This window comes from Heloderma suspectum, chromosome 2, assembly GCF_057233095.1.
Source record: "Heloderma suspectum isolate Gila_16-S chromosome 2, 16-S_ref, whole genome shotgun sequence".
Classification (NCBI taxonomy): domain Eukaryota; kingdom Metazoa; phylum Chordata; class Lepidosauria; order Squamata; family Helodermatidae; genus Heloderma; species Heloderma suspectum.
Window position 1 is genome coordinate 262,317,890 of NC_139459.1, and position 15,364 is coordinate 262,333,253.

Consider the following 15,364-nt stretch of genomic DNA (forward strand, 5'->3'; position numbering starts at 1 on the left):
CAATTGTGCGGTAGTTTGAACACTCTTTGGCGTTGCCCTTCTTTGGAATTGGAATGTAAACTGACCTTTTCCAGTCTTGTGGCCACTGTAGGGATGGCGGAGAATTTCTCCCCGAAACTTCGGGGGGCCGAGCGCCAACGTGTTTGGCCCCCCGAACAAGTTTCAGGGAGAAATCCTCCGCCGCACCCCGCACCCCCCCCCCCGGGACGGGACTTACCTTCCCTGAATGTCCCTCCCGGCGGCGGGTCTGGCTGGTGGTTCGTCGGGTGTTCGAGTGGGGCGGGAGCGGCAGCCGGTCTTTCGACCGGCTGCCGCCGCCGCCATTGCAATAAAAGAAAAAAAAAAAACGCCCCCTGATAGGCTACGTGACGTAGCCTATCACGGGTGACTTAAAAAAAAAAAAAGTGTGTACGGATAATGGCGGCCCCCATAGGGAGCCGCCATTCCCGTTCCTTATTTGGTCACTGTAGTCTACGTAAATGTTTACGTAGACTACGGCGAAAATAAGGGCAACGCTATTTGCATTTACGTAGACTTTTACGTAGACTACAGCAACTAAATAAGGAACGCGAATGGTGGCTCCCTATGGGGGCCGCCATTCACATACGCGCTTTTTTTTTTTTTTTTTTTAAGTCACCCGTGATAGGCTACGTGACGATTGACGTAGCCTATCATGGCTGACTTTGCAGATCTAGCCGTGATAGGCTACGTGAATCGTCACGTAGCCTATCAGGGGGCATTTTTTGTTTTTTGTTTTTTACTTTCGCGTTCACGGCCGGGCGAGGCGGCAAGCCTCCTCCCCGGCCTGAATTTCGGCCGGGCGAGGCGGGAAGCCTCCCCCCCGGCCTGAATTTCGGCCGGGCGAGGCGGGAAGCCTCCTCCCCCGGCCTGAACTTCGCGGGGGGAGCAGCGAAGCGCTCCCCCCCACCGCAAACAAGCTGCGAGAAAAGGTAAGTGACTTTCGTCCACCCCTAGGCCACTGTTGAGTGTTCCAGATTTGTTGGCATATTGAATGCAGCACTTTAACAGCATCATCTTTTAGGATTTTAAATAGCTCAGCTGGAATACTGTCATCTCCGCTAGCTTTGTTGTTATTAATGCTTCCTAAGGCCCACTTGACTTCACTCTCGAGGATGTCCGGCTCAAGTTCAGTGACCGCACTATCATGGCTATCAGGGACATTCAGATCTTTCCTGTATAGTTCTTCTGTGTATTCTTTCCACCTCTTCTTAATCTCATCTGCTTCTGTTAGGTCCCTGCCTTCTTTGTCCTTTATCATGCCCATCTTTGCACAAAAGGTTCCCTTGAGATCTCCAATTTTCTTGAAGAGATCTCTGGTCTTTCCCATTCTGTTGTTTTCCTCGATTTCTTTGCATTGTTCATTTAAGAAGGCCTTCTTGTCTCTCCTTGCTATTCTCTGGAACTCTGCATTCAGTTGGGTATATCTTCCCCTTTCTCCCTTGCTTTTCACTTCCCTTCTTTCGTGAGCTACTTGTAAAGCCTCATCAGACAGCCACTTTGCTTTCTTGCATTTCTTTTTCTTTGGGATGGATTTCGTTGCTGCCTCCTGAACAATGTTACGGACCTCCGTCCATAGTTCCTCAGGCACTCTGTCTATCAGGTCTAATCCCTGAAATCTATTCCTCACCTCCACTGTATATTCATAAGGGATATAATTTAGGTCATACCTGAAAGGTTTAGTGGTTTTCCCGACGTTCTTCAATTTAAGACGAAATTTTGCAAGAAGCAGCTCATGATCTGAGCCACAGTCAGCTCCAGGTCTTGTTTTTACTGACTGTATGGAGCTTCTCCATCTTTGGCTGCAAAGGACATAATCAATCTGATTTCGATATTGACCATCTGGTGATGTCCATGTGTAGAGTCGCCTCTTGTGCTGTTGGAAAAGAGTGTTTGCTATGATCAGCATGTTCTCTTGGCAAAACTCTATTAGCTTTTGTCCTGCTTCATTTTGTACATCAAGGCCATGCCTGCCTGTTATCCCGGTGATTTCTTGACTTCCTACTTTAGCATTCCAATCCCCTATGATGAAGAGGACATCTTTTTTGGGTGTTAGTTCTAGAAGGTGTTGTAGGTCTTCATAGAACCGATCAACCTCAACTTCTTCGGCATCAGTGGTTAGGGCATAGACTTGAATTACTGTGATGTTGAATGGTTTGCCTTGGATTCATACTGAGATCATTCTATCATTTTTAAGATTGTACCCCAATACTGCTTTTCCCACCCTTTTGTTGACTATGAGTGCTACTCCATTTCTTCTAAGGGATTCTTGCCCACAATAGTAGATATGATGGTCACCTGAATTAAATTCGCCCATGCCTGTCCATTTTAGTTCGCTGATTCCCAAGATGTCGATGTTCAGTCTTGCCATCTCATGTTTGACCACCTCCAGCTTACCTTGATTCATGGATCTGACATTCCAGGTTCCTAAACAATATTGTTCTTTACAGCATCAGATTTTCTTTTCACCACCAGACACATCCACAGCTGAGTGTCCTTTCGGGTTTGGCCCAGCCGCTTCACTCTTTCTGGCGCTACTTGGAAATACCCTCTGCTCTTCCCCAGTAGCATATTGGACACCTTCCGACCTGAGGGGCTCATCTTCCGGCGTCATCTCTTTTAGCCTTGTGATACGTTCCATGGGGTTTTCTTGGCAAGAATACTGGAGTGGGTTGCCATTTCCTTCTCCAGTGGATCACATTTTGTCAGAACTCTCTGCCATGACCTGTCCGTCTTGGGTGGCCCTGCACGGCATAGCTTATGGCTTCACTGAGTTACGCAAGCCCCTTTGCCACAACAAGGCAGTGATCCATGAAGGGGCAATTTAATTTATTTAACATTATTTTTAGGCTGCCTTTAAAGGTGGAACCGTCTCAGGGTAGCATACAAGATAAAAACCACACGAAGTGGATACAATAAAAATCAATAAGGATGTATTCAATAAAAAACAAAACAAAAACAAAAAACCACCATAAAAACACAAAGATTACCAATAAAAAATAAAAGCAGAACATACCAATAAAACCAGAAGCCCAGACATTCCAGGAAGGCCTGCAAAAACGGTGGGCCTTCAGAACTTTCCTGAAGACCTGCAAAAGAAAGGGTCTGATGAACCCCCAATGGAAGTTGATTCCAGCGGATTTTTTATCCATCTTTCATTCACGCACCCCTTTCAACAGTGTCTTCCTCCCCATCCCATTTTCCCTCATTCTCACCATGAATTTCTCTTTATTTGCTCATTGTAGCAAAGCTGTCCTCAAGACTTCAATAATAGGGCAGTTAGTGTTCTGGTATGGTTCTTCCATGTTACTGCACCACTTCACATTTTATACGAAGGGCAACTTCTGTGAAAGCATCACCCTGTCAAAATATTGGCTATTTGTGAAAAGCTTATACATCTCTTAAACAACAAAAACTTATAGCTACTCCCTCTTTATAATATTTGTAGGCTTCCCTATTCTGTGGATTCAGAAAAGGTTAAAGAAATTTTCTAGACACAAATATTTCTGTTTCCAGGAGACTCATGATTTAGGTAATTTACGTAATGAATAGTTTAGAGAATAAACAAGACCTAAGAAATATTAAATAATTGGATTTTATATTGGGAGACATTACAAGTCACTCCCAAATTATGATAATTTGTTATCATAATTTGGGGTGGAGGGATTTATTCACTTGAGCAGTAAAACCTTGTGGCAACCAACACACTCAAGATCACCCCTTCTTTCTTTTTTATCTAGAAAACTGCAGCTCATGAATTCAGGACACAGCAGCTACACTGCTCGAAGCAAGTAGAGCGCTTGCACGAGCAACGCTTTTTTCCTATAGTCGGCCACTGGCATATTGTTGGAACTTCTCACTCCTAAATCCTAATAGTTCCCATCCCCTCTCTGCCAGCATATGTTCATTTAAACGTATGCAGATCACTCGTTCTCTGACATGGAGGTGGACAGGCAATAACCAAGTATCATAAAAAGCTAATAGAAACCTTAGTAGAAGTGTTGAATGAACATATTGGCCAAATATGAGGTTCATATTAAGGCAGGCTCAGCTACTCAATCACTAGAGTCATGGTACTTGACAGAATACATCATTTTCAGTAATGATTTAAAGTTTATAGTTGGATGGTTTCCAAGCAGTGCCAATATTTAATAGATACTGTTACAGTGCAGTCATCTCCCCCACGCCCACCCCATTGCTCATTGCTGGAGGCTAAGATCTGGTGGAGGTGCTTTGCCAGCAGGGAGGATGGCTACCATGATAGAGGCCCCTTCCCAAAACTACCATCAGCAGTTCTCCCACTGGTGGTACCAAACATAAAGCCCCCAAATGGAGGGCATTCTGTGGATGTGCTGTGGATGGTTTGGAGCTGTCTTTGGGTCTGCTGGGACCAAAGCCACTTCATCCACCTGCATTCGTATGTACCTGCCCAAGCCTTAAGATCAGCATTGGAGGCCCTGATTTATGAACCATTGGTAAGACCTGATAGGCTGGTGGGTATAGGGACAGGGCATTTTCTGTGGTAGCCCCGTATCTGTAGAATACCCTTCCTAGGGAAATACATTTGGCCTCTTTCTTGTTGGCCTTAAGGCAGCAGGCTCTAAAGTCCTTTTTATTTCAGTCAACTTTTGAGTAATTGTGATGCTGTAACTGTTGTTATTTGCTGCTATTATTTTAATTTTGTCTTTATATGTTGCTGTTATTTTTATCTGATTGTTTTATCTGATCTTGCTCCACTGGCACAGCCCTAGATCAGGCCTTGTACCTGTGCCAGCCTTGAGCTGACGAAGGTCTTTTCTCTCCTGTTCAAACCAAAATTAGGGAAATTATAAACAAAAACTGCTCTGCTGTGAAAGTTAAAGGAGAAAAAAGCCTCTGCACCTCCCACCTGATCAGAACAATCCAGCAAGGCTTTGGAAGTGGCGGATTGTCTGCCACTGAACTCACTACCCTACTTAGCATTGCTTTGCAAACGATCAGGCTTTTCCTGCTACATGGGATTAGATGTTTCCTACTTCAGCTCATTTGTTGTTGTTTTATGCTTAAAACAGTACTGCACAAAAATTAAAAAGGCTCTGCCTGCAGGCCTACAGTGTATTAAAAGACAAGACATAGAGCCTTTCTACACGACGCTTTTATTGTGCGCTCATGATTGTTCATTCAACAGTAATTTGATTTCATGGTGAAACAAGCAAAATATTTCCAGTGGCCATGATCTGGTCCTCCACATGTAAAAGAACAGTGAGTGGCAGTTTCTCTGAAGATTCCCACTACCCCTCTCATATGCCATGCCACAACTAGTAAAACCAAAACCTGGAAAAGAAACATGAGGTCTTCTACTCCTCCCATTGTAGGCATCCAGTGGTATCACCTGCTTAGGCAGTGCACATCTGGGTGCATGTCTGTGCTACACTTGTGGAGTTCTTAATAAGCTGAGATATGAATGAGCCTTTCCCCTTTGGAGTTCGTTTGCTCATCCCTTCATGTGAGCAGCAATTAAACCAAGAAGCCTCTAATTAACCATAGTTTCCTATTTCATCCAAACTATGGCTTTCAGCTTCAGAACAAGCCAGGATATTAAACCAACTTCAGTTTAATATCCTGCCTTGTTCCAGACCTGTTAAGCATAGTTTCCTGGTTTGGATGAAATGGGGAACTATGGTTAATTGAAGACTTCCTGGTTTGTTTGCTCATGCTGGGAAGGGAAAAGCAGATGGACTGTGTGCAGGGGCAAAAGGTTTGTTCATTTATTTTTAGTTACTGCATTTTTATACTGCCCAGCGTGATAAAATATAATAGAAATGTTTAAAACTACAGTATAAAATAAAAATAAAAACCAAAATAAAGCCTAGCAACAGTGCTGCTGAAACATATTTAAAACACCAGAAACTGAAAAACTAAAATGCTTGGGAAAATAAGGTCTTCACTTGGCATTGAAAAGAGCACAACATCGATGCCATATGAGTGTCTCTGGGAAGCTCATTCCACAACCGGAGTGCCACAACAGAAAAGGCCCTCTTCTTAGTAGCCTTCCCCCCACACACACACACTTCCTTTGCAGGGGGGCTCTCATAGAAGGACCACTGAAGAAAATCTTAGGCAGGGAGGAGACAAACTTTATTCAGCTGAAACATGATCATCTGAGCACATTTTCTGGCCTTTGTGCGTGATGCCTCCATAACCCACCTTGCGCATGTGGAAGAGATGATTGAGACTAATATGTTTACACACTATTTCATGTATATTTTTACAGTGTTTGCTTCATATTCATTATTCTTAAACACAGACTATTTCTTGCTACTGAGGGTTGCTTCCTTCACATATTTCATTTGCAAATGTGTTACAGTCGGTGGATCATACAGGTACACATAAAAGGGGCTTGGAATTGACCACAGGCCACTGTCATGTGTACACATAAATGGCAAACGCCCACTTACTATTGGAATGTGTGAAACAGTTCTTGTTATCATATTTAGTGAAGTCACAGCAGTTCATTATTCCCTGGCCTAGAGAATATCAGCAACTCATAGTATCAACTGCAATATGAAACAAGAACTATGACCCCCAGAATTCTCCTCTATCTCAGATATAATCTGAGCCAGAAGATAATTCCTCTTTCCCTTCCAGCTTTCTTGCTCATTTCCACACCTGCCTACTCATATTCATTTATTTATTACATTTCTACACGCCCAATAGCCAAAGCTCTCTGGATAGGTCAGAACAATTACAGCCACAAAATGCATCATAGAATACAATAAAATGTAAACCTTCAAACTACAATATAAAAGTACAAGCCGCAATAAAACCTAGCAGGAATGCAGAGATTTAAAATGCAATGACAAATTTAAAACAGAGCTAAAAGACTAAAATACCTGGAAAAAAAAAAAGGTCTTCAGCTGGCACCTGAAGAGCACCCATTCTTCTCCCCCTTCCCTTTTCCTGGATGCGGCAGCAACAGGTAGGTTCCACCTTCCTTCCATCCAAGTAATAAATTATTGTTATTGTTGTTGTTGTTGTTGTTGTTATTTCTATACCATCCCAGAGCTGAAGCTGTCTGGGTGGTTTACAGAGATTAAAACATTAAAATACAATATACAAAGTTTAAAAGCCATTTACATAAAGCACACAGACAATATACACAAAGACAACATATAACTAAAAACAATTTTGGTCAGCCATAACCAAAGACAGATCCAGGACTGATTAAAAACTTATCATGTGCTGCAAGTGCCTGAGAGAAGAGGAAGTTGTTTACGTGGCACCAAAAAGACAACAATGTTAGTGCCAAGCAAGCCTCATCAGGGAGATTGTTCCACAGGTAGGGGGCCACCACTGAGAAGGCCCCGTCCCTTGGGTCACTGCTACATTTCCCAGGGCCCTAACACCTGCCATTGCAATGACTCATGAGGCAGAGGCAGCATGGAAGCATGGACCTACCTGCTGGTTTTGCCTCTGTTGCCTCAGCCTCATCTACCACATGCAGGAATGGGGAAGGGGGAGAGATCTGCTGCCAGTGCAGGTGCAGCAGCAGCCAGTTAAGGACTTGAACTTAGACCCTATCACACTTTGTCATGGACTGTGTCATTGGGAGTGCAATGGTGTCCAAAGAGGTCTTGGAACTGGACTTGAAAATAATCAAGCTATCTTCTGACTTCTTAGGAAAATAGCTCCGTTAGATAAGCCCAGTGACAAATTAAGCTGAGAAGAGTTTGCCTGTCATATGGCTTTGGAATTACTTGGGTCTATACACTTGTTACTAAAAACCTGGAGCTGTTAAGATAACACAGTATTTTGAATTATGAAATATATCTGCATTTTCTGTATTTCATTTAGTGTATATGTTTGAAAGCAGCTTGCTAAATTTGTGAATCTACTTTTATTGGAGGCCAGAAAACAATAGTAGACCGATTATAGAAAAAGAGCTTTGCATATTTGTTTTTGTATTGTTGTTCTGTAATGAAACTAACCCAAATTAATCCTGACATTTCATTTTAATGGTTTGTTTCCATTTTCTTCCTCTTAGGATGATTATTTCAGAAACTGGAATCCAAACAAGCCTTTTGATCAAGGTAAAGGTAATATTAGATTCACTCTATTAAACTGTTTTGTGTTGTGAACATTAAGACTGCCCTTTTTGTTTGAGGAAGACTTGGCCTATCTTTTTTAGAATGTGGAAATTTTTGCCTTTTTTTAGGGTCTGGACCCTGTCCCATTTAGAGCAAGAATTTTGTTTCTCCTAACAGTGACTGTTTCCAAGTGCGACGTGAAATAAATTATTCAGTACCTGTTAACTCTCTTGTTGATATCAAAATTCAATATGTGTTAATATTCTTGACTATAACTACCATTGAGATCCAGTTATTGAAGAAAGAGCAAAGCTGACACAAGAATATTTTGCTTAATGGCTATCCAGCTTGAGGTGCTAAAAAGTAGGCATGTGCACCGCTTTAGTCCAAAGCCCGAATAATGAGTCGAAGCGGACTGCTTCAGAGGTGCCTCTATGTGATGCAAGGCGGAGCAGAACAGCAACGAGGCACCCTGAAGCACATTGTCTGACTCGGTAAATCGTTCTGAGCAGCCCACACAGCCTGGCGCCAAAAGTATCAATTTCAGAAAGTTCAGCAAATGGTTGAGGAGGAGGGAGGCGGCAAGGGGAGAGGAGGAGGAGGGAGGGAGCTTTGGCGAATGGAAACTCTAGTTGCCAAATCAGGACTGAACATAACCCAGCAATCTCCAATCAGAGACAGTTGTGGGGTGGGGAGAGAGACTGAATAACTGGAGAAAAACAGCTGTGTTTCAGAGAGAGATCATTCTGGTGGTGTTCCTTAGGGATGTGAGAATCCACCCAGTCCAGGTTCTCCGCCCCGCCCCCAGCCCCTGCTCCACTCACCAGTCCCTCCACCTCCTCCGTGATCGCCATGTTTTTGTTTTGTTTTTTAAAAATGGCGATTGGAAGTCTATGTGCACAAAAAGCACCGTGAATCTTGAGTATATGGGTGATTCACAGTCTATGTGCACACATAGACTTATACACAAAAGAGCTGTGAATCGCCTAGGCAAAAGGAGGAGGCACAGAGCATGCCCCAACCGCTAGCTGTCTCCTCCTCATGAGCACACCCCAGCCACTAGCTCGCTGTCTCCTGCTCACAAGCAGGAGACAGCTAGCAGTCCTTGACAGCCGAGCAGGCAGTAGGAGGAGGAGGAGGCATGGAGCTGAGAGGTATAGCTCTTTGTTTTGAGTGTTTTTGTGGAAAAAATCAAATTTCAGCTGCACCTAGCACAAAAAATACTGGGCCAAACCGTCTGAAATTTGACAGGTGGGCCCTCCCTTATAACAAAAATGTGGTCATATTTGTTCATCTTTGCTATTATTTATATATTTATAAATAATTTTGTCAAAGTTCTGAATTTATGATGATACAATTGTACCAACTCAGATGACATCTCTAGAATTGCAACATCTTTTGTTGTATTTCCGTTTTATTGCTCTATTTCCTTTCTGTCTTTTTTGTAGTGAATGTGTACAAGCAATATCTTGGTTTGGTTCCTCAGTATGAAAACCAAAGGTCAATGTTAGCACTACTGTCATATTAACATTGAAGGACTGTGTTGTTAAATGTGATTTTGCTTCATCTTGAGTGCAAAAATCTCCCAGGGTAAAGGGTATATGCATCAAATGTGCTGAAGGAAAAGGTGTCAGAACTGTCTTTCTCTCATGGATGGTGCACAGAAAAGAATAAAAGGGTCAGTACTACATTGCAGTATCGTTTCTTGGCAAGAAAATACTCATAAAACTATGATAAAATGCATCATTCAAGAAAAGCAGCATAGCCACATGATGATGTCAGTAACCTCATAGATCAGAAATCCTCTGCCATGTGGAAGGTTAAACAGACAAGGAGTATGTGGCATACCACTGCTATGTAAATTCTATCTACCTTAATATCCTGTCTGTAACATTTGGCGGGGGGATGTAAAGGCAGGACATAAAACAAATGAACTGTGATACATGTTTAGATCTTTCAGGAGTATCAAGATCCCCTTTCTAGTCAGTCCTGCTCTGTTTTGATAATCCAGAGATACATGGAAGGCACAAGTATTACAGAAAAGTAGTTTGACAAGACCTGCTAGCTGCTCTGGCCTACATAGTCTCCTCAGCTATCAGTCTGTAGGATCTCCTAGGTAGCATCTGGCATTTCCAGACACCCTACAGCAGCGTTCCTCAAATGTTTTGAACTTTCCCATCTTGCCTAAATCCTTGCTCATGCTAATATGCATGCAGCCTATTGCTGCTGCATGCAAAGATCTGTCTTTGGGATCCTAATACAAGCACTACCTTTAGAAGAGGAATAGAACAGGATATCTATAGTTCCACCCAAAATCTATTGTCAGGGAAACATCATAACCTCAAAGCAGTAGACCACATTAGGATGACTGGGAAGCGAGGGTGCTGCTGCCTCCCCTCAAGTCGAATGCCCTCTGTTAAGGGGACTTATTATCCACCCAGGTCTTGGCTCAAGGAAAAGGTGGGATATAAATGCAGTCAATAAATAAATAAAATAAAAGGCAAGGGAGAGGGAGTAAAGCATTGCCTGCTTCAAGATCTTGTATCTCTTTGGGAATGTGTGCCCTCCTCTCAGGTGTCCCATGTCACCTCTGGGGCAGGGGACCCCACAGACTGGAGGTGCCTGCTTTGCAGCATAGTGGAGCAGATTCTTTCAAAACTATATTGAACATCATTGGGCATATTACCAAGCTTGCTGTGGCTGCATACATTGCGCTGAACCATTTCTGCCCATTGAGTAAAACGCAAAGAATCCAAAACCATTCATCTGAAACGTCCTAATGCAGGTTATAAACTGAAAACTGTGGACATTACAAACAAAGAGTTTCATCCCCCACCCCCCTGGTAGATCTTATATTTCCACTGAACCCAGTAGAATAATAGAAGCATGTCATTCTGCCCTGGTACTCTGAAAACCCACAAATAAGGCAAAAACAAAACTGCTTGATCCCCCCCCCCCCAGACTGTGTTATTGGCAAGGAGAACATGCAGGGCAATTAACCTTCCTCGAGTCTTGCCTCATTAAAATGTAAGCAGGTGCCATTGATCATCTTTACTCTGCATGGTGTCTACTGCAGACAAGTACTGCTAGCACTCCTGCATATATAAGAGCGGTGGTCGGCATTACAAGTCATGTGCTTTTGTAAATCGTGATGCAATAACTAACCAGATGTGTGATAAAAAAAAAAAATCTCAGACCTTCCGCTGACACATAACAGACCAAAAGTATTCTCTTCAATATTCATTGCTATGCAATATGATACACATCAGAGGAGTTATAGACCAGTATGTTTCTTATTAAGTTTAAAACCATATTCAAGATATAATCATTGCTACAAAACAGCTGTATTGTGCCAAGCTGCGGTGCCCTAGAATGTATCTCCTGTGTCTTTCTAGATGCAACTTTAGGACTAGGGTCTTAGACAGTCATGCATGCAAGATTCAGGTCTGCCACTACTGGAATACCAATGAAATCTATCTCCCTTTGGGCTAGATGCTCAGCAGAATACCTCTGGACTACCTAAAACCCCTTTTGAGCCTTGTTTCCAGCATTTAAATAAGGTTTTGTTTTTCACTGCCAGTTGGAATCGAATTAGGTTCCCCTGTGGATATTCGAATGATAATTGTCATGATCCTGTAAAGAGGACATTTGTGACTGGACGCACCCATTCTCTAATCAGTACATAATCTCAGGCTTTTCCTCTGCCGTTATTAGATATGTGTATGTGTTGATGTTATGTGTGTCGGGCAGTGGGGAAGGTTTGTTTCATTTCTTTTCTTAAATGTGGCCATTTTATATAAGTAATCCATATGCTCCTGCATTGCATTATCTGCTGAATTTTATTGGCTTGTATTTCTGGGGATGCTAATGTCCTTGTGTACTTAGAATTCTAATTATGTCAGTTCTCTCTCTTATATTTGTAATTGCCTTACTTTCAAGCTGCGAATTGGTCTGCTGTTATATTGAAAGCTGAAGTTCCCTGTGCAGAGACTCTGAAGCTACTTAGCACACACCCAAATCAAAACACAGCTATTCTATTCTGACATATAATTAGCAACCTGTTTAGAAGTATTGATTAACTTATTCATCAGTCAGACCTCATAAATTGGGCACTTATCATAAGATAATTGACTCTGACAGATAGATATGTCCTATTTTCTTAGGATGAAATAAGAAAAAAATGATAAGGTTATAGATACATTCAGTGGAGGCTAGTGGCTGTGATTTTGGTGGGGCTCCATAGCTCCACCAAAATCAGAGCCACCAGCCTCCTGTGGACACAATGCACCACAGAATATATGTTTCCCCTTACTGGTAAGATTGTCACTCTGAAGTCCCCATCAAAAGACTGAAATTGCCGTACACAATTTATAGTTATTGAAATCATGTAAACTGAGCACTTCAGGTAAATAATTTCATTTAGATCTAGTCATGTTATCTACCCTGGCATTCAGTCATCAAAACCACATTGAAATATTGTACCAGCTTTAGTTTCTCATAGTTAAAATGGTTTGATCCTGTGTTCTGTATTTATGCATATAATGCTTATGGGGGGAAAGTAAAGAAAATAAATCCAGCCCTTGATTTCCAAGCTTCTCTGCTATCTGTACTCACTTAGCAGTAAATCCTATTAAACTAAGTGGTGCGACATCACAGTAAACTTGTATTGGATAGGGCTGCCAACAACATAAAGCGTCTAGTGAACGTCCAAGCAGATTGAGTTATCCAAGTTTATACAGATGTTGAGAGTTCTACACCCCAGTTTGTTACACTATTTATGTATTGATTTCTATATAAACTGCAGCTTATTGACATCTCATTCTTTCTAGTTGTACTTGAAATGTTAATTTAAATTCTAGTTGTTAGTTGTTCCTAACAACCGAAGTAGTTGTTCCTTTATACAGTGTTTCTCAATATTTTTGAACTTGCCTCGTCTTCTAAACATCCCTGGCATCCCAACCCAATATTCTTATATATAGTTCTTGCATATAGCTTTCTGCTGCAAGTATCTGTGGGCAGGGGTTGTCAGGGTTGGAATTGAGCCCATAGAGCCCCAAAGCAGCTCTAATTCTGAGGAAGAGCTACAACCCATGGGAGAGGAGTTTGCTCGTCTCTCAGAGGCACAGCTGCAGGGAGAGGCCCCCTCTCCTCACATTCCTGAGAGAGATAGTGACCCTGGCAGTGAAAGAGTGGGAGATTGGTTGTTGCTAGATGCAAGGCGCCGGCGCAGAGAGAGGTGCGAGGTGGAAGGCGCCGAGAGGAGGCGCTCAGCCTGCTTGGCGCTACAGGAACGGCTGCATCCCGATGCCCCACGGGTAAGGGCGGGAGCCTCCCCTCCTAACCCATAAGTTTCAGAGTTTTCCCGCCCTCCTCCAAACGGGGACCAACTGCGTACATGGAGCTTAGGTTACTCTGCTATGATACACTTTGCAGGTTCTTGCATAGTCGCTGGCAATTAGCATCTGAAAGAGCCATTAGGCTGTAGAGGAATAAAGCCTTGGAAAGAATCCCTTTTGTCTGTGTCTTGTTTTGGCTACTGGAGGGGACTCTTAGAGGCAGCTAGAGTGCTCCTGACAGGGGTATTAATCCTACATTAGCATTAGAAGACAAGTAGAATATGCTATATCTCTGACCCCTCGTAAAAGACATCTTTTTTAAAAAAGCTGCTCTTTATTGGGATGATGGGGCAATAAAGTTGGAATGATGGGGCAAATTTCACACTGGGATGATGGGACAAATTTGAGATGGAATATATAAACTTGGTCCCTTCCTCCCCCCCCCCCCAACCTGGCTGAATGACCATGTTTTGTTGCTCCAATCATCAATATTCAGTTAAAGAAAATAGCCTACCATGTACTATTGCTAGTCACAAAGCTTGGGACCATTTTATTTCTAGAAAATGTGTTTACTTTCTTTAGTGCTACCTGTGTTGGAGTTCAGGATGAATAGTTGGCTTTGCCAACTTAAAGTCTCATTCCTGTATGAGGAGGGGGAGGTGCTGATGATGACAGGAGATTTTCCTGGGCATCAAATAGAGAGCTATACGACAATTATACTATTAACATTGGTATTAGTATTCTGTTCTCCACTGAGATTACAATGTTGATTCAGTTTTTTTCTTAGATATCCTAGCAGGAGTTATTTCACTTCAGATGTGAGGACTTGACAGAGAGTCAAAGAAAAAGTAGAGTGAGAAAGGCAGGAGGATGAAAGGATATTTTTCCCCTCTCTTACCCCTGTAGACTCACAATGGCATGGCACCCAATAGGGAGAAGAAAACTAAAGGGTTGAGAGCTCATAAGCCACAGCATTGTGTGCTCTTTTACTCTTGGACATAACATGTTCAGAATTGAAGATAGTCCTGGTACTGGACAAGAAAGCTAATTTCTAGACTTTCTCAGAAAGAGGTGTGGGTTTGTGACAAAGAAAGCACACATTCTGCTGTGAAGGAAGATGCCTTCTGATATGATGGAATTTGGGAATAACAGGAAATGCAAGTACCTTGCACTTTCTGTTTTCCATGTTTCCTGTTCTCCACATTTCCTCTATTGGAGTATACATGTACTTCCCTTCACTGAGAGCTTGTGCATCTCCCTGAAGGAGTCAAGGACATACAAAAGTTCTATTTCACATGATACAGAGAAGTACAGAACACTTGAAGTTCCTCTCCACGTTACTTGCCCCCCATATTCAATTATGTCCAAGACCAATCAACTACGGAAATAAGGAAGTATGCCACACCCTATAAAAGGACCCTAATTCCTTCAGCTGATAGGAGGTGTGAGCAAGCACTGTGAATGTCACACAAGCGTTTAGCCAAAGTCCTCCAAGCAACTTGTCCACATCCTCGGGGTGAACAACTTGAAACTTTTCCAACAAAAGATGATAAATAGCTACTTCTGTCCTCATGATAGATCCTGCTCTCCATGTGGGGTCAGAATTGACATGAGCCAAGGAGGCTGTGCTCTACCAATTGATAGAGGACATCTCAGAGAGATCATATCAGACTGTCCAGGCCATCTCCCCATTTGAGAAATCATCCAGAGTTTCAACAGAACCAGGTCTGGTAGCAAGGAAGTCCTCCAGAGCATACAGGAATCCATCAGTCTTTGAGGGTGGACCATTTTAATTCCCGGAAAATCTAAATCTTATCAGGTAGTGACCTGTCCATGACAATATAGTTATTTCAGACTTTCCTAATCCAGAGTGTGTCCTGCAATGTGTGTAGGAACACATATCAATTGAGACAGGGCCATGGTTGCGATGCAAGCCATGAAATC

At 42.6% G+C, this 15,364-nt stretch overlaps 1 protein-coding gene across 9 annotated transcripts in view; it reads left to right on the forward strand.

Moving 5' to 3' along the window:
* The window catches only part of SPOCK1 (SPARC (osteonectin), cwcv and kazal like domains proteoglycan 1), an 806,393-nt gene that overhangs the window by 254,393 nt on the left and 536,636 nt on the right, over positions 1–15,364 (forward strand). For 6 of the 9 annotated variants that reach the window (XM_084839028.1, XM_084839035.1, XM_084839032.1 and 3 more), the window contains one exon: positions 8,042–8,093. In XM_084839028.1, coding sequence (XP_084695154.1) covers positions 8,042–8,093 — 52 coding nt within the window. The remainder of the gene's footprint in view (positions 1–8,041; positions 8,094–15,364) is intronic. The other 3 variants (XM_084839036.1, XM_084839031.1, XM_084839037.1) reach the window with 1 other exon arrangement.